The 24,169-nt window shown below is 34.6% G+C and overlaps 1 protein-coding gene across 1 annotated transcript in view; it reads right to left on the reverse strand.

Annotated features, from left to right (window-relative positions):
• Positions 1-2,709: 2,709 nt before the first annotated feature.
• The window catches only part of LOC145676021 (glutathione S-transferase 1-1-like), a 245,294-nt gene continuing 223,834 nt past the window's right edge, over positions 2,710-24,169 (reverse strand). The window contains exon 4 of the mRNA XM_081746864.1: positions 2,710-8,095. Coding sequence (XP_081602990.1) covers positions 7,787-8,095 — 309 coding nt within the window. The 3' untranslated portion in view covers positions 2,710-7,786. The remainder of the gene's footprint in view (positions 8,096-24,169) is intronic.

Here is a 24,169-nt window from a genome sequence, read left to right on the forward strand (position 1 = left end):
GTACTCATCGAGAGAAACACAATTATACCAAAATTTTCGTATCGAAAACATAAGGCAAAATGGTGTTGAATGAATAAAAGAAATAATGTGTTACTCGTTGAGTTACAAGATAATTCTGTATGCTGTATACTACACTATGTACTGCTACTACACTATGTAAGTGATAACTTTGGTCGGTATCGCATTTCATAGGACTATATAACAGACTCCACTTTGAGAAATAGCAAAAGGTCTCCAAAAAATGCATTTTAGAAAATCCAGGATACTGTTAATATTTCTATAAAGGAATGTTGGGTTAGTTATTGCCTGAAAAATATAACTCCCTACAGTTGGTTTAAGCATGCCAAAAAAATGATATTATGTTAAATGAAAAGTTACTTTCTCAACACATTTTTAAATCAAGTCTAAAAACATGTCATGTGATAGAAAAAGAAACTTGTTTCAAAACTCCGTGAGAACGAAAAGGTTAACCACCCCTCGTTTTCTCTTCATACCCCTACTCAAATTTACTTTGTTACAATTCTTGGGTTTAATACAGATTTCATTACTAAAACAGGATGATATTTTTAAGAAACAAAAGCTTTTATTGAATTCAGGGAAGATTTTAGATATACTGAAACGGGAAAAGCCATTTGTGGTTTAGCATCACTGATACAAATGTTCTATTTATTACAACAACCATTGTCAAGGATGTGTTGTTACAAAACACACAATAAAATTAGTAAATAAATAAATAAAAGTAATACGCATGCTTGTATATTTATTCCTTTATTTATTTTTTTTTACCATAAATGGAATGCTACATAAAATGTATACATGTATTCATTTTGAAACAAGCAAAAATAACAATAATAGATCACAAAAAAGAATATATTGTATTTATAATAATATAATATAATAACAAAGACTACCATAAATGATTATGCAGAAAAAAACAATTCTTTTATTTAAAAAAATCACGAAGAAAAATAAACAATAACAAAATTGGATGTTCAGTATAAAACGATAAATGCAGAAAAATAATAATCATACAATTGTCAATTTCAACACAACCATTAAAAAAGATACAGGGTATCTGTAAATTCTTCAACCGGTTTCAAAGGTATCATAGGTTAAAAATGGCTAATCTACGTATTTGAATGAAACGTTTACAGATCCAAAGAAAGAGTGTGTAAGTTTTGTTTTATTAAGGAGAGATGTCACTAGTGCGAAGAAGCGATGTATACTAGTGACATCGCTCGCTAGCCATCAGTCAATTTGTCAACTCCCGTCGATATTCATGATAACAGAAAGAGTTCGACTAAACTACTTTATATGTGGTCATATTGAAAATTGTAATTACAATAATTAAAGCATCCCATTGAAAAAAAAACGCTGTATGATGCATTTCAGTTAGTTCAAGAGGAACAGACAAAACATGTTCCTGGACCACAAGGAACAAACAAATAAAATAGTATGCATGCATATTATCAATGTTTGAGCAATATCTTGCCTTATGGGTGGCTATTTTGCATATATCAATCATGTTGCATTCAGATCGTTTCACTAGTAACTCACCACATTCCAAAATGTGCCATAAAGCGTTATTCGATGAAATGTCTTGTTAGTCGATGAACTTTGTAATTTGTTAACACATCTGTATTATTTTACTAAAACCAACAATATTATGAAATCGGATTATATAGGTGTATTAACTTTGAATAGCACATCTTTCGAACTGTAAGTGTTTTATTCAAATACGATTAGCTGTTTTAGATATAATACACTGAAATGAGACGAAGACTCTAGAGACGTCCTGTATGTGAAACTGAGCCATATGTCTTTTTTCTTCAACATCTAATAGCACAATATAGCATGATACAAAATAACCATAATGAAAAAAAAAATAGTTGAAGTTAAAATTTTACTTGAACTTAGAGTACTAAAAAATAACTATGTATGCAGGGTTAAACAAAATAATTTTGACTATTTAAATGTAGAATTTTGAGCTTTTTATTTCTCTTTTTGTTAGTATAATAATAACATTTTTGGTCCCTTTGGTGTAAATGTAGAAAATCCTTTTTGGATTCGAACTCTAGAACGCATATATTATCAAAAGTTTTTATTTATTGAACAACTTACGTTACATTAAGAGTTATTGTAACTGACTTGGTGATCTAATATTTGATATTATTTTTCTGCATTTCTTTTTTACGAACATACCAGCATGACTTCTTTACATACACAATGCACTTGTCTTTTATATTTTCACAGCTTTAACGTTTATTAAACGTTTCGCAATAAGCAGTCAAAAAGAATGAATGAGCAGCGTGTAAGTCTTGATCAAATAGTACTTACTTTATATATATATAAACTTTAAATTTTATGCGCATAATATTATAAACACACTTGGCTTGATATCTTAAAATATATTTTAGCGTTTATATTTACAATCGACTGTAAAACTGTTGCTTGGTTTACAGAAATTTTAATATAAAGTAAGGCAACAATCGACTGTAAAAGTCTTGCTTGTTCTACGGATATTTTATTTTTAATACACAGTAAGCCAAGAATTGACTGCGAAAGTCTTGCTTGTGTTACGGAAATTGTATTCTTAATGCACAGTGAGCCAACAATCGACTACAAAATATTAATTTATAACAGATATTTTATTTTGAATATGCATTGAGCCAACACTCAACTGTAAAAATATGACTTATTTTGCGGAAATTTTATTTTTAATACACAGTAAGGCAACGATGGACTGTAAAAATCTTACTTGTTTTACGGATATTTTATTTCTAACACACAGTGAGCAAACAATCAACTGTAAAAATATTGTTTGTTTTACGGAAATGTTATTTCTAGTACATAGTAAGTCAACAATAGATTATAAAAGTCTTGTTGCTTTGCGGATATTTTATTTTTAATACACAATTAGCCAACAATCGACTGTTAAATCCTTGCTTATTTTACGAAAGTTTTATTTTTAATGCAATCGACTGCAAAAGCTATGCTTGTTTTACAGAAATTTTTATATTTTAAATGCATAATGATCCACTCGCATGAGTTCAACAATATTGCGTAGTGGTGCAAATATCTGTCAGATAATCAGAAAGTGTAAGAATACCTGCCGAAGAATACGTTATACTACCTATTCAGCGGTCTTCAATTGTATGGCTCATTCACTATCTTTATGGATATGAAACAATAAATATGAAACAATGCCCTATATTTTACTCTATAATAAAGTTGGTTGGCTTGAAGTTCAATCTCGCTAATTTATTGACTCGGAATATAGTTTTACTCAAGATTTTTTGGGCTATGCAATTTTAGTCGATTTCTTTGCTCAGTAGTCTTACTAAGTAGTTAGGTTTAGCAGTTTAAGTTTCTTAGGCATACTCTATTTTTTTCTCGGATAAACAATCTCATTAGATTTTGGGGGGCTAAATAATCTTATTGAGAGTCAATTTCTTTAGGCCTAGCATTATTACCAGCTTTTGGGGTCAATTTTACTCATTTTCAGGCTAAACAATTTCATCCACTTTTGGGCTAAATTATCTTACTCAGATTTTTGGGAAAGGTCAGGATTATCAGCTAAGCAACTCTGTCAGATTTTTGGGTTCAGCAATCTTTCACAGATTATGGGATTATGAGTTAAGCAGTCTTATTTGATTTTTAGCTAAAACATTCTAGCTAATACATATTTTTGCGTCATACATCCTTTGAAAATTGATCGTTTAACTTCAGTGTATTTCAAAACTCTCTTATTTTCATATTGATAATTTTCTGAACTGATTTTTCAAAGTTAAATAATACGTGTCAGATAAATATATTTTAATTACCAGTTCTAGATAAGGAATGTATTCCATTACTACTTCCACACCCTATACATAATACATTTGACTTATCTCCATGTTTGTATCTCTTATTGTACTACCCTCATTATACTAGAAAATGTATATTATAAAAAGCAATATAGTTATTGTTCTTCAAAGAAACATTACAAAATGATATAGGAAAATCATTTAAAATAACATTATGAATCAATGAATCAGCGAAAAAAAACTCTCTATTCATGATCTTAATTAATACTAAACTTGTGGGTGTTATCTTGGGTCCTCGTATTATCCTTTTGGAAGCATTTTTCTCCTTTTTGCTTCTGAAACACTATCTTGAATTGCCAATTTGTTGGATGGAAATAGTTAAAACATCCTTCTTTATGGATATTACATAAATCACATCGTAGATCCAATAAATAACATTTAAATCATATGCTTCCATGACAATGAATGAATCTTCGGATTCAATAAATTGAGGACCGTTTTTTCAAAACTCAAGAGAGAAAATTTTGACAAACGGAGGTATGCTTTTTATGCTACCAATCGAGCTGTGAAATCAGAATCGACAAATGAAATTGTAAAAAAAAAAAAGAAAAAAAAGAAAAGAAAAGAAAAGAAAGAAAGAAAGAAAAAAAATGTTTTGTGCTCTATCGAGTTTTGAAAAAAAAACGCTCTTCAATTGAATTAATATACTACGAGCACTGATTGTTTGGAAGACCGCCGTATATTAGTGCATATTTAATAGCAGTTTTGCCTTTTATACAGATTCTCTCAATCAGTAATATTTAATCTGGAATCCACCCAAGAAAATCCAAGAAACATGCGATGACTTCCTAGGGCTGTACGTAAAATTTAAAATTTTTAGCTCTATACTGTGTTATGGTTCTATTAAATTTATAACAGGGTTCTTCTATTCATAGTAACAATGGTTTATCTAATTAGTAAGTAATAAATTATATAATTTATTTTTAATATACTTACTTATAGTTTGAATTAAAAATAGCTAAAGTCTGGAGGTTTACACTTGAGTAGGAAAATATTGTTAGAGGTACATAGACCGAACAAAACTGTTTGAATACTACTGTTGTAAATAATCATCCCTTTTCGCAACCAATAAAATTAGTTTTACAGTATTTTAAGACCTAGGATAAGCCTAGGAATGTATTACTTTTATTCCGCAAATAATGAGCAGATTGATGAAGGTTACGCCTTCTCTTAAACCAGCAATTTATATTATTTGGAGTTTTTTAAGGACAGTTAGATTTTCAGCTAAGCGTTATGGTGTGCCGCTGTGCTGTAGAAAGGTATGTGTTTTGTATCTGATTAAGGTAAGTTTAAAGGACCATGTGCCCTCTATCTTTCTACTCTATTTCCTAGGGAACAAAAATATTCAAAATAATTCAACCTGAAGTTGCCAAACTCAGAGAACAAAATTATCGATTTATGTCGTTAAAATTACCGCATATTACAAAAAGAAATATCATATATTTGTTACGCACATGATAATTGTAGAAGCAAGTGTAATACTATTAATAATAGCAATAGCAATAATATAATAAGCTTATCTAGTAATCTTCAGTTTCGAAATTCAAATCGGAGTCATTCTCCTCACCATTTCTTTTTATCCTTATTAACGTTACTCTGAACAACATTTCCACTCGCTCGTAAACGTAATTGAATTTAAAGAATACAAGAATTGGCCAATGGTTACCATTTGCCAATTCTCAAATCGTTATTGATTGATTTTTAGCGAGAATGATTGTTAAAAACCTCTGTGTGTGTGTGTGTTTTATAATTATTTAATGCTGATCTACGATTCATTTGCACATTCGAAAACTAAAAAAAAAAAAAAAAAAAAAAAAAAACGGAGTGCGTTCTAAAATTATCATATATTCAACTATTATCACAAGGACATTATCGTATATAGCATTTAAGACTTGAATTATCGTACGTCATGATAAATTATCGTATGGTTGGCAAGTCTGATTCAATCAAATTGAAGAAACAAATATTCAAACTTTATCCAAGTCGAATAAATAATAATAATCAGAAAATAATCCGTGCAATTTCTTGGTACATTGTATCTTCCATTGTTGAGAGAGTATCATTATTGAAAACATGTTTTTAAAGATTAAAATTAAGCACTCTCAACAATGAAAAAAATTAGAAATTGCATGAATTATCTTCTGATTATTTGTTCAACTTGTCTTTGGATAAAGTTTCAATATTCATCTTTGGAATTTGATTGTATTACTTTGAATATTGTCCACCCCCTACAAAGCACAGTGGAAATATAGGGGATACGTGCTGACATCTATCGGTAAGAGTGGAATATTTATACTTATTTTAAAGGGTTTGCCCCTAAATGGTTACGCCATTTCTTCGGTAGTGCTTTATCGTTAGCTGGAGGTTTTTATTGGATCATTGTGTGCAGTTCTCGGTAGTATTAGGGGGTAACCCTTCTGGGATTGCCTTTTAAGCTTTATGCAGAAAAGCGTCAAACTATAAAATAATGTCAATATATAACGATGGACAGCCAAAAATTTTCCTTGGTAGGGAGGAGCTATGTTCTCTCTGTAATAAAATAAAGAAGAATTGGAGCAATTAAGATCGCGACGGCAAAAAGATGTGCATGGAATCTAAAGGGAGTTACGCCGAAAATTTCGGACAATTTTTAGCTTAACCTCGTTTAATAACTGGCTAGGATTACTAATGCCCAACTCAGCAAATTATGAGATATAAAGTCAGGTTTCTGTGGGGGCTAGTACAGTCAACATCAACATATCTATTGGCACATTATATAGTTAGAGCTAGTGCTGTTAAAGTTATTCGGTTATTCGTTATTTGAATATATTTTCTCCTGTTATTCGAATGTGCTTTCTTTCGTTATTTGAATATCTTATCTCCCGTTATTCGAATATTTTCTCCCGTTATTCAAATACCTTTTCTCCCATTACTAGAATATCTCTTCTCCTGTTAGGGGCTATTGGAATATCTTTTCTCCCATTACTAGAATATATTTTCTCCTGTTATTCGAGTGTCTTTCTCCTCTTACTCGAATATCTTTTCTCCTGTTATTCGAATATCTTTTCTCCCATTATTCGAATATTTTTGTCCCGTTGTTCGAAAATCTTTTATCCCGTTATTCGGATATTTTCTCCCGCTTCGAATATTTTTTCTCCCGTTATTCGGATATCTTTTCTCCCGTAATTCGAATAGGCCTATCTTTTCTCCCGTTATTCGAATACCTTTCCTCCCGTTTTTCGGATATCTTTTGTCTCGTTATTTGAGTACCTTTTCTCCCATTATTCGAATGTCCTTTCTCCTGATATTTGAATATCTTTTCTTTCATTATTCGAATAATTTTCCTCCCGTTATTTGAATATTCAATATTCATTTTCAATACTAAAACGGATCACAGTTATTCATTATTAGAGCAATTATTCTTTATCTAAATAAGTGTTTGAGTAATTATGCGTTATCCCAATAGTTGTATGAATAAATATTCGTTATTCGAACAATTATTCGAAACTGAATTTTATTCGAATAATCAAATAACTCATTATTCGAATAATCAAATAATCCATTATCCGAATAATCAAATAATCCATTATTCGAGTAATCAAATAATCCATTATTCGAATAATCAAATAATATATTATTCGAATATTTGAATAATGACTTCTTGAATTTCAACAGCACTAGTAGCAACTTTTCATACAATGGCATTGGAATCATAGCTTGAAAGAGGCAAATAATATTCGCTTTGGTCTACTTTACATTTACCTAGGTATAATGTTCTTGTAATACCAGAAGCTTGTGAAAGATGTATATTTGCAATTATGATTGTATATGAATTTCTATGTATGGAAAATTCTTTCGCTGATCCATTATTTCTTAAGAAAAAAATATATACTTATATAAATTATTTGTTCCTTTCTTTCGAAGTTTTTTTTTCCTCTTAATTATTTGACCAGCTGATTTTTGGCCCATTTCTTAAACATTTCCAATCCTTTGGTATTGCATTCGTCATAATACGACAACTCCCTTTTCAACTTGTTGACCCAGCGACTGACGTTGGTGTACGCTGAGTAACTATACTCAACTCCTTCCAAATGAGTGACTGATGCCAGCAGCGAAAAGTCAGCAACGGTCAATGAGTCTCCAGCTACGTAGGGCGATCTGCTGAGGAACAGGTCCAAATAGTCCAAGCTCTGTTTCAGTGCGTTAGCTTTCTGAGGATCTGGAGTTCCTTGTCCCATAAGTTGAGGTTGCTGGAAAACAAAGAAGAAAACAGAACAGGTATACGTTAGTTTTGTTTGTATCAAAGGTAAGAAGGGTGTAATTCTAATTATAATAGCAAAAAGTACATTACCAAGTGACGACTTACAATTCATGGAGTAAAATTGAAGGTGTTCTTGACTAGACTTCGAAAAACGAATCTGAACTCTATAGGCCTTATGCAGAGTCGTTCTGACGCGTGATGAGTGCCATACTAAAAAGTTCGACTAACATACAGGGTGTCTCAAAAGTCCCCTAACATAGGATAACTGTTATTATCAGAGTTACAACAAAACGTAAGAGGGAAAACTGTCTCCAAAGATGATGTTTTCAATATGAAGTGAAGGATTTTTTTTTTTAATCGGGCAAGCCGGTTGGCTGTACACTCTTTATGTGCCCAATGTTAAATGAAAATGCAACGTTGCCATTTGCCTGGACCCACAACGTAAGGGAATGAAGTTAATGTTTGACATGGGAGCTAGCCATCGACACTTCAGCATACAAGACAGTAACTTCATTCACTTATGTTGTGGGTCCAGGTAAATGGCAACGTTGCATTTTCATTTAACATTGGGCACAAAAAGAGTGTACAGCCCCAACCGCTCGTCTGATTCAAAAAAATCCTTCATTTTAGATTGACATCATCATATTTGGAGACGGTTTCCCCTCTTACGTTTTGTTGTAACTCTGATAATAACGGAGTTATCATATGTCAGGGGACTATTGAGACACCCTGTATGTTTCCTGCAGTAGTCATACATTTAGTATGATGCTAATCATACGTCAAAACGACTCTACATAAGGCCTTATGTCTCCAAATTCAATCTAAATATTCAACTTGCGTAAAGCTTATATGCTATTCAGTAATAAGATCTAAACTTATAAACTATTTAGGCCTATACTATTTTGCAACAAGACATCATAAGTGACTTCATTTTGGCTTATTTTTGATTATAAATTTGTTAAATGCAATTTAGAGGCTTTTCGCATGGTTTTAATACATATTACGTATCTAATAAATCACTGCATTTGTTACGTAGAGTCACACCTGTTGTGTTATGTGATGTTACTGGATAAAAGGAAAAAATGAAATGAAATCTTTGAGTTTTACGTCCCACGATTCTGCCGGTTAGGCTAAAGGAGACGGTGATGATGAGTTATGAATGAAATGGTGGAATGAAGAAGGTGGGAGGAAACGGGAGAACCCCGAGAAAACCCACGCACACGGTGTTTGTCCACCACAAAGTTCACTTGGCGGGGGTTGGGATCGAACCCGGGACCCCAAGCACCAGAGGTGAACGCTCTACCACTGAGCCACCGCGGCCCCCACTGGATAAAAGGAGCATTGAGAATAGTACACATGAGTCATTCCCTGCATAACTATACAGGGTTGCTAGAATATAGCCTATTAGCAACAAAAGTCAATAAATATAGCTGAATTCTCATTTTATTTTGTTATTGCGTACGATTGTTGTAGTTGAAAGTAGAAAATGCAAATGCCAGAAAACTTTAGACACAAAGTACTTAGGTTCCATACTGGAATAACTATATATCCTATATAAAGTATTGAAACTCTATATAGAAGAGAAACCTTACATTGTAGACGTATTAGTCAGCCTCTGCGTCACACCAATCCTAGTTATAAAGTCACGCTAACATATGTCGGAACATGCACTATCAAGTGTTCAAGTGTGCAGGCAATTTTCCGGTTTAAGGTTAGTTTAAAGGGACAAGTTTTGTCGATAGATGGCACTACAGTCTTCGTATCTTTGCCATGTATTTTTTACCTTTCACGAAAATTCACAATTTCTTTTTACAAACTTCAACTTCCAGACATCAAATTTTTAGAAAAGAAAGTTCATAATATATCGAAGGCAATAATTTCTGCCGATTATTTATTTAGAAATTTCTTCATTGTTGAAATATCTTGATTGTTGAAATGGATAGCCAAATCTTTAAGAATGGAACTGTTTCAACAATGAAGAAAATTCTAAATAAAAATTCGGCACCGATTGTTCACTTCGATAGGTTATGAAGTTCCTTCTCTAAAAATTTGAAGTCTCTAGGTTGAAATTTGTAAGAGAAATTGTAAATTTTCGTGAAACGTAAAAATACTTGGGAGAGATACGAAGACTGTAGTGTCATCTATCGGCAAAACTTATCCCTTTACACTAACCGTAAAAGTGACTCTTAAATGGAACTTAAAAGCAATATGTTTCAATTTAATTATTTCAAAATAGGTCAAAACCTCCAGCTATATTTAGATTTGAGCACTAATATTTGCATGACCATAGGCGCCGACTTTGGGGGCAAGGCACTTTTAATCCAGTCGAGGAAGAATTAACAAAGAGGAGCAAGAATTTCTGTCGTAGACCTATCCGAGCTTTTAATTCAATATAGGAAGAACCTTTTTATTCGATAGAAAACGCCATTTTCAAAAATGTGCAGAATGGAGCACTGAAGCTTCAATCAACACTCTGGCAGCACTGATATGACAAGTGAAGATCAATGTTAGCGCAAACTTGCAATGAAGTTTTCAAATTTTGAGCTTGAATTTGTTTTAAAGCCTTTAGGCAAATTTGTATTAGGTTGTGAATTTGGATGCAGAGGGTTATCAAGCAGTTGATAGAAAACGGCTGAATATGATGATATATTTATTCATTGTTTTGGCCCCCCCCAATATTTTCTTTAAGTTGGCGCCTATGTGCATAACTGTACATTTAACTATATAAAGGCCATATTTAATGTATACAGAGTGGCCCATAGTAGGTATACAGTCCCATACTGATTGGTTATGGCATTTTATATCACTTACTTATTATCAGGGTGGATTGATTTAAATCAGTCTGATTTAAATCACGATTTAAATCAAGATTTAAATCACTTGATTTTTAAAATAAAAATCGTTGATTTAAATCAAATTCCTAAATAAATAAATTAATTTAAAGTGAAAATAATCCCGTTTCTCTTCTGTTATTTCGATTATGGAAGTTAATAATCATAATACAATGAGACTCAAATGTACAGTATAGTATGAAAACAAGTGTCATGCAGAGGATGATTAGGGAAAATCCCGTTTTGAACAGGTAACGGAACAATTCTGCTTTCTTCTTTTAGTAACATTGGCTTTGGGTTTTAAAATCGTTAATTATTCCAACGGGGAAATCACCATCGACATTTAAGATGAAAAATATTTCTTGTGCGTGTCTGTTTGTTTGTTCCCAGATAATAGGGCGTATTTAGAGGGGTCCTATCCCCTTTCCTTTTTTTTTTTTTTGTTAATTTTATAACTTTAGGCGAAATTTATGTATTTCATGCCGCAAGCTAGTTCTGAGTTTTCAAAAATAGGCCCCTGCCAAATATCAGTAACTTTTGTGAAAAAAAAAGTGTCTTTTTGATAAACGTTGCTGTACTTTTTCCTTAATGCTTAACCTTTTAAATTATATCACCTATTTTTAGGTGATAGGGTAGAATCTTCATTATTCAATTAAAAAAGTACCAATAAGGCTTTTTACTTGGTTTTCTTCTAGACTGGAGGCATTTTAGAACACGTTACATATGCTTTCACGCCTTTCTGCGTTGAGGCATAGTGTGTGATGACGTCATAAATAAAAAAAATATTTTTTGATATGCGTATTATTATTATTTGGCGGGTTACATTTTGCATTCAGAAGACTGAAATTTTGCACACTCGTTCAGTGCACCCCTTAATAATTTTCAGATGTTTTCAGATCTCTGCGTGGAAACAGTGGGGTCGAGAGGGGCAAAAATGTTTTTAAAATAGGATAATTTTTAACAAAAAGTAGCTTTTTTCGTGATTTTCCCGCCTCAGGAGACATGAATGGTACCGTTTGAAAGGCTGTTCTATTCTGAAGAAAATGATGTACGTACTATGCTCCTAGGATAAATAGGGATGTCGCAGGAAACTGTTTTATACGGGAATCTGGGGTATGTGGGGAATATTATTTTTCGCGGGCTTACTTTTGCACCTACAAGATTGAAATTTTGCACATTTACTCAGTGCACCCCTCAGTATTTTTCAGATTTGTTTTAGATCTCTGCCTTAAAACAGAGGGAGGGGTCCACAGAGGTAAAAATTTAAAAAAAAAATAACAGAAAATTCCTTTTTTCGTGATTTATTCGTGATACATGATGGAAACATTTGAAATGTACCGTTTGAAAATTTGTTTTATTCTGAAGAGAATAATGTACAAATCATGATCCTAGGATAAATAGGGATGTCTGAGGAAATTTTTATATTATATCCGGGTCATCTGGGGCATTGTGGGAATGTTCTTAGCTCATTGTTAAATAGTTTCCTCACCCTTACTACTCAAGATAGAAGCTTGAAATTTTGTACACACATTTAGTACACCCCTTAGTATTTCCCAGTTGATTTTGAGATCTGTGCGTTTGCACAGGGGAGTCCAGAGGGAATTAATTTTTTAAAAAAATCCGATTACTCTCAAAATTTCCCGCTTCAGGGACATGATAGAGAAATGTGAATGTTAACGTTTGAAAAGCTGTTCTATTCTAATGAGAGTGATGTATGTACCATGATCCTTGGATGAATAGGGATGATGCTGTAGCTGCTTGACTGAAAGTCTATAATTTACCTTTAAAAAGAGCCATAATTTAAAAGGGTTAATAAACATTGCTTGGGATTGATATAGGTTAACGACTGGGGATAATTCAAAATTCAACCCCAATACTTTCACTTAAATGGCATAATTAGCATTTAATACTAATTCGTAATGCTTTTTCTTTAGTTCGCGACTTGTATTATACGAGGAGAAAGATTTGATTTAAATCAAAAAAATCGATTTAAATAAAAAAAATCAACAAAAATGATTTTAAAAAAAAAAAATCATGATTTTTTTCCACCCTGCTTATCCATACAGGTATTGACTTAGTTTCTTCCTTATCTGTTCTTAATTTATATTCATATATACCTTAAGCTCGAACAAACCAAAGCAAATAAATTCATTATCTTAATAAATTAAAATGTCATACTTCATCGATGCTAGTCTGTATACCTAATTTTGGGCCACCCTGTATTGTGCACATATGGTTTAGTTACTACAATCATTCTCATTTTGTTCGTGGATGTAGGGCAAAAGAATATTTATCATGTTGCTCCTCCGTCATGGCTAAGCGGTTAGCGCACGCTTTTTTGGCGTGGCAGATCCGGGTTCAATTCCCGGCGGGAGCTAATGTGGTTCGTTAAACTGTAGGTCCTGTTTGTTAAATAAATTCAAATCAGCTCAATTCAACTTGATAAATTAGTTCCATTATACTCAGAGTACAGTGGGTTGAAAGCTTGGACGAAGCGACTATTCTACTTAAATTAAGAAGTAATGAACTCCGGACCAAAAACCCGGAAAAATGTTATTTTTGCTAATGCATAGACCATACATCTAGTGACGAAGCCATGTTTAATTTCTTTAGGGGGCAAGCGGACGGGAAAACTTTTTTTGAGTAGGAAGCAATTTTTTGTATACTCGGAACAATAGTTTTATTATTATTATTATTATTATTATTATTATTATTATTATTATTATTATTATTATTATTATTATTATTATTATTAGAGGAAGTTCGGGTATTATGGAATAGTCGGGTAATATGGAATACCTCATTATCTCGCCTGTGATGTGTTGCTTCCAAGCAGAGAGCAAAGAAACTACTACCTCACTTTCCCATGATGCTGTACAGTCAGTTTCCTTGTGATTGTGACATTTGTTATGTTGGTAGACGTAAAAATCTGATTTCTTATTCGTGAAAACTTTTACAGGTAAGTGTTTTACAACCTGTATATTCTTATTGAAATGTAATAGAACAATAATTCTTTGTTTACCATGACGTTGGATATACAGAGTGGTAGTTTGATAAACGTCATTATCCTACACGCCTTCGAATGCGTTTAACAGCTCTTTCGTTTCCAAGGTGGTGTGGAGGGAAATATGGAATACTCGCAAGAAAAGCATGGTATTCCGATTACAAAAATATCTATCGGTATTGGGCAATTCAACATTCATTTATGATGACAACAATGCTAAGTATATTTTTTTATTACAGCAAATTTTCTGATGATACAAGGGGTAAGCTTGGGTCCAGTGTTCATCATGTTTAATGTAAGCACACAATGACTGTGCCGATCATAAAGGAGAGTATTATATTTATGACATTTGCAAGTAATCACATTCAGTTATGGCTTGGCATTCAGCATTTTCATATATTGTCACTGTATTCATTGTATTTTCAACAGAAAACTGATTTCTTTTCTATATAACATTTGTATTCCATATTACCCGACTATTTAATATTACCCTCCAAAGTGGTTTCTTTACAAATTATAAATTTTTCCCACCTCTGTAACGAAACTTCTTGATCAAGGTACGCATAAATAAAGCCAAATATGTAAGGCTTATACTTGGTTCCCTTTTTGTTTCAATGTGCAATTATACACTTGAGTTACAAGCGAAACAAAAATGGTATTCCATAATACCCGAACTTCCTCTATTATTATTATTATTATTATTATTATTATTATTATTACTTGACCTAAATCGCAATACAAGTCTTTTGAAGAGGAAACGCCAGACCAACTCTAGCGTTGTCACTGTATACATTAGTAAACTAAAAGTTGTCTGAAGGCCATAGAAATTAATAGGTCTGTATAGCCAGGAATTTTATTTTACTTAATAGAGTTAAGTGTGGGGGAAGTGTTGAAAGGACATTGACACCAGCAATGGGAAGCGTTGGTAGCAAGAAGTCCATTTTTACAACAAAAACTCTGATATGCTGTATATAAAAACAATGCCAGGTGTTGAAGGCTACTCTAACACGTGTGTTTAGTGACGTGTAATGTATGATTAAATTACGTGCTAAACACACGTGTAGTTTGTCAGTAAGTTTTTTTTTCTTTAAATCTACTGTGAGTCAAGAAAGACGATATTTAATAAAATATTAGACAATGGCTAAGTTTGAACTTTTTCCAAGCAAGATATATTTGACAGTCTTTCGGGAAATGACAGAAGACCAAAAGTCACTATAATCACAACTTATACTACGATATGGCTTGACAAACACAAAGAAACGACGAAAAAAAATTTGCATAAAGAGAATACCAAAAGAATTTCCCGTTTCACATATAAGTTTACGTTGGCGTTTGCGTAGAACAGAATGGTTATGTCTCTTTCTTCTTTCTTTACACCCGCGTCCGCTACAAAAATACCAGCTAAGACACAAGTAGGTCATTGCGCTGACACAACAGCGCCCCTATGCTACTACAAGTTCCAGAGCAAAATGGCAAACATCTGTGATAATCTCGATCTTTAACTTTAGAGCGACAGCTAGCTTATCGCAAAGCTAGCTTATGTCCCTAATACGATGTGACTGCACTGAGGTAATGCATTAAGTTGAAGAATTGGTGGGATAGATGACGAATTATTTTATTGTTTGTACCTAGGTATATACACATTACATTGCATGAGCTTCAGTGGCGGTACGTACTTGCCGCGAATCGGAGGTACGCGGCGCAAAGCAAAGGGGCCGTGATGATATACCAGAAGGTCTCAACTCTGATTTTGAATTTAATCAAAAATAAGCTACAAATATATACAAGGTGTCTCAAATAGGGTAACTCTGTTATTATCAGACTTACAACAAACTGGAAGGGGGAAACCATCTCCAAATATGATGTTTTCTATCTAAAGTAAAGGAAACCTTTAAATCAGACAAGTGGTTTGGGTTGTACCCTCTTTATGCGCCCAATGTTAATTGAAAATGTAACGTTCCATTCCTACCTGTCCCACAACATAAGTGAATGAAGTTACTATCTTTTAATGTGTCGATGCCCAGCCCCCATTTCAAACAGTAACTTCATTCACTTATGTTGTGGGGCAGGTAAATGGAACTTGAATTTTCATTTAGTATTGGGTGCATAAAGAGTGTACAGCCAAACGGCTCGTCCGATTTGAAGAATTCCTTCACTTTAGATAGAAAACATCATATTTGGAGATGGTTTCCCCCTTACATTTTGTTGTAAGTCTGATAATAACAGAGTTACCCTATGTCAGGGAACTTGTAAGACATCACGTATAAATAATCAAACAAGTGGGTTTCGTTTTACATTGTGACATTGCAGTAAACTTCCAAATTATAAGAATTCGATATTGAATTAAGATTGAACAATATTCAATACTGAACAATAACTACTTTAATTTTGTTCCCATTGCAATTAACTTCTGGCATCTTGGCTGGAGCTCATTAGCTCTTAATATAAGTAACTTGTCAATTGCCTCATGATGATGTAATAAGGCTAGCCGCACATTGACAGCCAAGCCGAGGTACGGTACTGTGAGCAATGCAACAGAGTCCTGTACACACAGAAGAGCACATGCTTCATAAAGGCCTGTGACTGAGTCACATAGTCAATGCACCCGGGCCTTTCTCTCTGCATCCTTCCCTGCCTCGACTTGGCTCTCCTTATCTCTGGTCAATGTGCGACTAACACCGTAAATTCTCTGAGCCCTGCAACATAGGTGGCCATTTTGCAATTAGGGTTCACTTAGGCTCAGGCTCACGATATCTCAAACTCGCACTCACTGGAGCTTAGGCTCGCTACTCCCAATAAAGCTTACGCTTATTAACCTCATTGGACTTGCCCTTATTAACCTCATTGGACTCGCGCTTACTGAGACCTCAGATTTGCTACCCTCAATGGGACTTGCACTCGCTCGTGATTGTGCTCAATAATCCTATTAGGGCTTAGTTTGAGCTCCCTGGGACTTGGCCTCTAGCTTGATATAAAATTACAGAGTTTTAACTCACTATCAACGTATACGGCCTAACGTGTCAAATGCCGTTTTCTGTTTCTAGGCAATCCTCTCGGATAAACTGAAGTACAGAAAATCTAAATTATGCAAGCGTACACTTATGTGTCTAAAATTATCAAAGATCGGTGGAGCAGTCTAGGAGAAGTTGTCCAACAAACGTTGTTACATTCAGTTTTATTTATATAGAGGAATTTTAAAAAAATCGCGCATATTTTGAATATGAACTTGAGTGCTTGTACACAAGTTCCCACCCTTGGTAACATTCTGTATACGTCAATCTAAAGCATTTTCAACAAGCTTGCTATGAACTAATAGGACTCTAGCTCGCTATAAGCTTGCAGAGCTCTAGCTCACTATCAACTTATAGAGCTTTATGTTCCTATCAACTTACAGGGTTCTAGCTCGCAATTAACTTATAGGGCTCTAACTCCTATCAACTTATACAGGTCTCTACCTCACTATCAACTCATGGAGATTTAGTTTACTTTCAATTTATAGGGCTCTGGTTTGTTATCAACTAATGTGACTCTAGCTCGCTATCAACTTACACGACTCTAGCTCACTATCAACTTATAGAGCTCTACGTTGCTATCAACTTATAAAATTCTACCTCGTTGTTAACTTAAATGGTTTTAGATCGCTATTAACTTATAGGGCTCTAACTTGCATATCCACATAGGGCTCTCTACCTCACTATCAACTCATAGAGCTCTACATTACTATCAACTTATAGGATTCTAGCTCGTTATTAACTTACAAAGTTCTAACTCGCTATCAACTTTACCTCACTATCAACTTTATAGAGATTTAGTTTACTTTCCATTTATACGTCTCTAGTTCGCTACCAACTTATAAAGCTCTACATTACTATCAACTTATAGGGATTTAGCTCACTTTTGACTTAGAGGGCTCTAGCTTGCTATCAATTCATAAAGGTCTACGTTACTATCAACTTATAGAGTTCTAGTTCGCTATTAACTTACAAAGCTCTAGCTCGCTATCAAGTTAATGGAATTTACTTTACTTTTAAGGTTGTAGTTCGCTATCAGGTTACAGACTCTAGCTAGTTCGTTATCAACTCATAGAGTTTTAATTACTGTCAATTTATAGGGTTCTAATTTGCTATTAACTTACAGAGCTCTAGCTTGCTATCAACTTACAGAACTGTACATTACTATTAATTTATAGAAATTTAGTCTAATTCTAACTTATAGGGTTCTAGCACTCTAGCTCAGTATCAATTTATAGGGTTCTACTTTGCAAGCAGTGTCTCCGCATAGCGTGGTCGCTAACGCTCTCGCCTTCGGTGCGAGCGGTCCCAGGTTCGATTCCCGGTGGGGGCACTCGATAGAAAAAGTGTAAAAAGCTTTTTCAGGCCAGCCATCGTGAATGAGGTTTTCCTGGGTTTTCCTCAATCACACCATGCACCTCATTCACAAATGTCGGGATAGTACTTAACATGCAGGTCCCAGGCCACTTCATTCCCTCCTTAGTCTTTTCTTCCTTCCCTTTCCCCAGATAGTATGCACGCCGAGAGACGTCATTTCTCATACATGACGAGCTAAATGGCCTTAGCTGCCGAAAGCCCAGAAATCTAAACCCTAAATCTACGTAGTTCGTCATCTAGCTGGCTATCATCTTACAGCGTTTGACTTCATACTTTTTTTGTGCTCTATTATTAAGCCCAAAAGCCGAGTTTCGAAGTTTGGACATCTTTGTTCTGTACCACCCACTATTATTTGCTTATGTAATAATATTTCAATCTGTTAATCAGATAAGAACTTTTTTAAGAGTCTTCATCCCGGCGAAATTAAAATACCGCTAATTTTACAGTAATTATGTGATATCTTCAAATAGATAAAAGATAATTGAAATATGGAACAAGAGCGCCCTAGACAATGTTATTTTGTGTGAGGTACCGTTATCACAAGTTACCTAGTGGCTTTCCGTTTCCAGCTCTTTAGAAACGCGAAAATAAATGCCGATTTTCAAAATGGCTCGAAATCGAAAGTAGATAAGTGAGTCGTGATAACGGTTTCTCATGTAAAATAATATTGTCTAGGGCGCTCTTGTTCCACATTTCGATTATCTTTTATCTATTTGAAGATATCACATAGTTACTGTAAAATTAGCGGTATATTAATTTCGCCGGGATGAAGACTCTTACTTTTTATTTTTTTTGAACATTTTGTAGTAGTGAAAATTTCGATTAAAAAGCTGTATATGGGTATTTTTTTATGTTAGTTCTACTTCACACATACTTGCCTCGCCTTAACACCCTTTCTCAAACAATCTTTCACACCATACTTTTTCCACCTCCCATAAATCAGCATGTTCTCCGCTGGCGTCACTGAACTGAAATAGCTCCGGGTTAACTACTTAATCTTGGGCTCACAACATAACTCATAAAGACTACGAACGGAGACCACACCGCACGTGCGAGTTTAGAACATATATGCTCTCTATACACATATATATGCACCATGTGGAAATAAAGAAAGAAGGAGTGAGAAACACACACTCACAGAATCTTCAACAGTGGCCTAACCTTTTAAACTTTCCAAGTGGTATATGTAAACAATTCGAAAAGCGCCACTTAACATTCTATTTACTTTATGAATATTTCATACTTCTGTAGGCAGAGAGGAAAAATGTATCGCTTTTAGTTTCATTTCATTGTAATATTAACACCTCAATTTTGTCAGGAAGTACAAAACGGAGGACCTGTGTAATGTTCACACTTGCATTTCTACAATTAGATTCTGTGTTTTTCTAACATCTACTGTTTATGAAATAGGGATAGGAGTAGGCAATTTACGAACAATTGCAAAAGAAATAGCTCAAATATGCGTAGGTGAGTACCGTCGGTAGCAATACTGAATTGTGGTGTTTTTGTTCGCCTTCTATCTTTCATTTGCTTCAGACATGGTGCAAGTACCAGTAATCAAACTTACGACTCGAGAGGGCACTGTGGTTCACTGATATAGCATTCACCTCTGGTGTGTGTGGTCGATCCCAGCTCGCGCAAAGTGGGCTTTGTGGTAGACAAACACCATGTCCATAGCTTTCTCGGGATTCTCTCGTTTCCTCCCACTTGATTTATTCCACCATTGCATTCATTTCTCATCATCACCGTCAACTATAGCCTAGCCAGCAGTAACGTGGGACGTAACACTTAAAGATTTCATTTTATTTTTCAGTTTTGTAAGCCCCGTATAATGTTCGCATCCTGAAATTTTAGTTAAAATTTTGGGTAAAAATATTCGGACATTAGACAGGCGTATATGGTAGGTCTTCTCTAAATCCTTAGCTGTTTTCCTCTGCAATGTTCTTCACCATATTTCAATTTTAGTAAATATATCTTAATTATTAATGATATTTAAATAGATTTCCCGATAAGTTTATGTAATATATTTTGATGCAAAAGTGTATGTGAATATATGTATAAACTGTCAGCGCCTTTGCATGATATTGGGAGATCCCAGAGTTGAGAACCGAAGCTCTGTATTATATGATGACATGTTCAAGCTGAAAATAGTTCAAAAATGCATATGAGGTCATTTCAGGATAGGTTCTAAGTTCAAGGATACTATATTCTTAAATTCTAAGCTTTTCTGTTGTTATTTTGGACTAGTATAACTTACAAATACTCGAATAATACCGTCCCCCACTTGATTCATATTTTTACACACACACGCATACGTAGATAGATAGATAGATAGATGGATAGATCGATAGATATATTAGGAACCGGAGATCTATACTTCATAATAATATTTCACAAACTTGTATGTCAGGTCAAGATCTATTACCAATCAAATTTCATCCAGATCAGAAAAGTTCGGATGAATGTATAGTGTCCTTCTCACGGGAAATAGTCAATGCAAAGATAAGAATCATATAAGTGATTGGATAAAATTACACATTTCTAAACTTCAGTACGTAAGAACCTAAGGACTCCCACCCACTCAAGTTTTTTTAAAAGAAATTGATGTAGAAAGCAACCACTTCCGGTTTTAACGGTGATTGTTTTAGATTAAAACTACTACCACTTCCGGCTTCAATATTAATTGATAGAATATCAGGTTATATAAACAAAACTCCTACATGTGATATACACATAACACTGCTATTTATTATATTACCCATTCTTCGCATGGGGGGGCTGCATTTGGAAGTCAACGCTTGTGGGAGTATCACCATTCTTCTCAGCGACCGGGAAAGCTATGAATTCGACACTAATATCGGTCATTTTCTACTACTTTTACATGCCTAGGTAAATGCCTCTTCCTGAGACCCCCCCTGGTTCGAAAATTTAAAAAAAAAACACTTCGTCTTAGTCTGGGGCCTGGACCAAGATACCCGTGACTAGAATTTGGTAACTCTCGGTCCACTCATCTGGTTCCCAGGCCGCACACAGACCGACAGATAGACACACAGACTCACAAACAAGCAAACTCTTTGTTTTATTTATATTAGAGAGTAGAAATTCTTAGATTATTTTCATGAAACCGGTTTTTCCATGCTACATGAAACATGTATAGAACATTTTTATAAAAAACAATGCGTGGGTCCATCGTAGGTTCTGAGAAAGTGGACCCGCACAATTGTGCGTGTTTTGAAGCCGTAGTTAGCGTGAAAAATGAAAAAAATCTCGCTTGTGTAATACAGAAAAGCTACCCGCACGTCGGGCGGAAAGGGATATTATGGTCTACCGTCTGATTTGCCTTCTACTGACACATATTGAACTACTACATTATAATTATAGACAATATAATGTTTCTCATTAATTTTCGAAATAAACACAGGAAACACAATCCAAAAACGGAACGTACAACCAGAATGCGACCGTGTGTTATAATGACGGACGAAAGCACTAAAGACGACAAAGTGATGCGTCTACGAGATAAACGTCATTCCTTATCCATCGAATAGCTTGTCAAAAATATAAATGTCTTTCGGTCTGGTCTTTACACCTGCGTTGTCAAACATCCCATCTTTCCAATCCTTCTTCTTTTTTTCTAAGCGGTCACACAACAAAGAGAGAACCATGACAAGAGAAATTAGCTGTGTTGATTTGTAGAGGGCAGCACATTCATATACACAAACTTTGTCCTGTCAATCTTTCTTGTAGAAGAGCCCGTTTGGGATGATGAAGCCAATCGTGTTTTTTATTTCTTTTATCACCAGGCAGCAGCATTCTTTTGTATTCATTCCGTCTCAGACGTATGGCGGCGCTATAGTCGCTTACCATTTCAGAATTTATTAGATCATTATTCTGAAATTGGGATGAAAAGACATAAGAAAAACATGAGACAAAAAAATGTAGCATCTCTTGCACCAATTTTGATCAGGGATGTCCAGAGGGACTCAACTTAGGCAAGAAACCCATTGAGGGAAATGAGTTCGAGCGCGAGCGCGATTGAGGAAAGTCAGTCAAAGCCCCAACGAAGTTAGTGAGCGCAAGCCCAAGTGAACCCGAAGCCCTTATGAAATAAGTGAACACGAGCCCAATTCAGGTAAGTGAGCCCGAGCCCGAGTCCGAGTGAGCGCGAGTGCCATTAAGAGGCCCTATCACGGCAAAATTAAAATACCGCTAATTTTACAGTAATTATGTGATATCTTCAAATAGATAAAAGATAATGAAAACATGGAACAAAAGCGCCCTAGACAATATTATTTTGCATGAGGTACGTTATCACGAGTCACCTAGTAGTTTTCCGTTTGCAGCCATTTAGAAACGCGAAAATAAATGCCGATTTTCTAAATGTCTGGAAATCGAAAGCAGATAAATGAGTCGTGATAACGGTATCTCATGTAAAATAATATTGTCTAGGGAGCTATTGTTCCACTTTTCGATTATCTTTTATCTATTTGAAGATATAACATAATTACTGTAAAATTAGCTGTATTTTAATTTCGTCGTGATGTTACCTAGGGATGCGACGAGACAAGATTTGAGGCTGTCTCGTCTCGAAAATGTGCTGTAAAATTAATGTCTCGACTCGAAAAATGTATATTTTTTTCTATTGGAAGAGCTGTGTCTCGACTCGAATTTTGTCAGGAAAATTCTGTCTCGACTCGTCTTATGCGCATCCAATCACTACGATGTTAGTGAGCGTAAGCCCGATAAATCCGAGCCTCAATTAAGCAAGTGAGAGTGAACCCAATTGAGAGAACTGAGCCAGGGGCGTCATTTCAGATTTTACTTGAGGGGGGCAAGAGCACCACTGACATAAGACTTTCATGTTTTGTACTAGTATAGCAGTAGACAATTGATTGAAGTATATGTATTCCTCAAATTCTTGGGGGGGGGGGGCAATTGCCCCCTCCTGCCCCCCCTAAATGACGCCTCTGAACTGAGCCCTAGCCCAATGCAAAATGGTCAGCTATTCCTTTGGTAGGCTACACGTACACTGTAATTTAATGATCGGGGTGGTTAGGATCATACATTCTCATATATTGCATCCTGTAACATAAACGAAAACGAAAAATCAAACCAGAGAATTAGAAAAGCTTTTTTTTCAGGTTTGCGATTAACTTGCTCCTCTTTTCTTCACATAACTATCTTCCCTCCAATCGATTAATCATGCCCCTGTCCTCTCTTGTGATTGGTATTCTTTTCTCTTGTGGTAATGTTATCTTGGCCATTCTTAGTTCTTCTTCTTCTTCTCTGCCTTGGATTGCGGAAATCCATCCTTCTTATTGGATGGCATCTTATAAGTTCTTTGGTAATTCCAAACACAACGTTGAAAAATATGTTGACAGAACGTAGCTTATAAAGTGTCTGTTCGGTAACCAACAATTTGTCGTCATTTTCCAACATTTTGCACTTGCACTTCGCATACCCAATAGGAAATACACTTCTTTCGTATAGGAACTAGTTTGAAAATTGACTTGATTAGCAAATGGTTGGCAAAGCGATCAATTACACCGTAGAACCAACGTTGGAAATTAACTAGCCAACTGTTACCCACTGTTGGAGCTACTGTTTCTCTAACATACAGCCCTAGATAAGTTTGCAAAAGACAAAGTTGAAGGTTAAATTTTATTTAAAGAATTTTCCTCGTATTTGCTATTAAACAAACTATTAGTGAGCTTCCTACAAGTTATACAACAGCACTAACGTGCATACATAAATATTTGCATATATTTAGGTGTCACTTCCTTTCATTGACCCCTAAAAGAGAAATGATCCTTCGGTGACTATTACTCTATAGTACGTAC

The sequence above is a fragment of the Thermobia domestica genome, chromosome 18, assembly GCF_964235325.1.
Source record: "Thermobia domestica chromosome 18, izTheDome1.hap1.1, whole genome shotgun sequence".
In the NCBI taxonomy this organism is placed as follows: Eukaryota; Metazoa; Arthropoda; class Insecta; order Zygentoma; family Lepismatidae; genus Thermobia; species Thermobia domestica.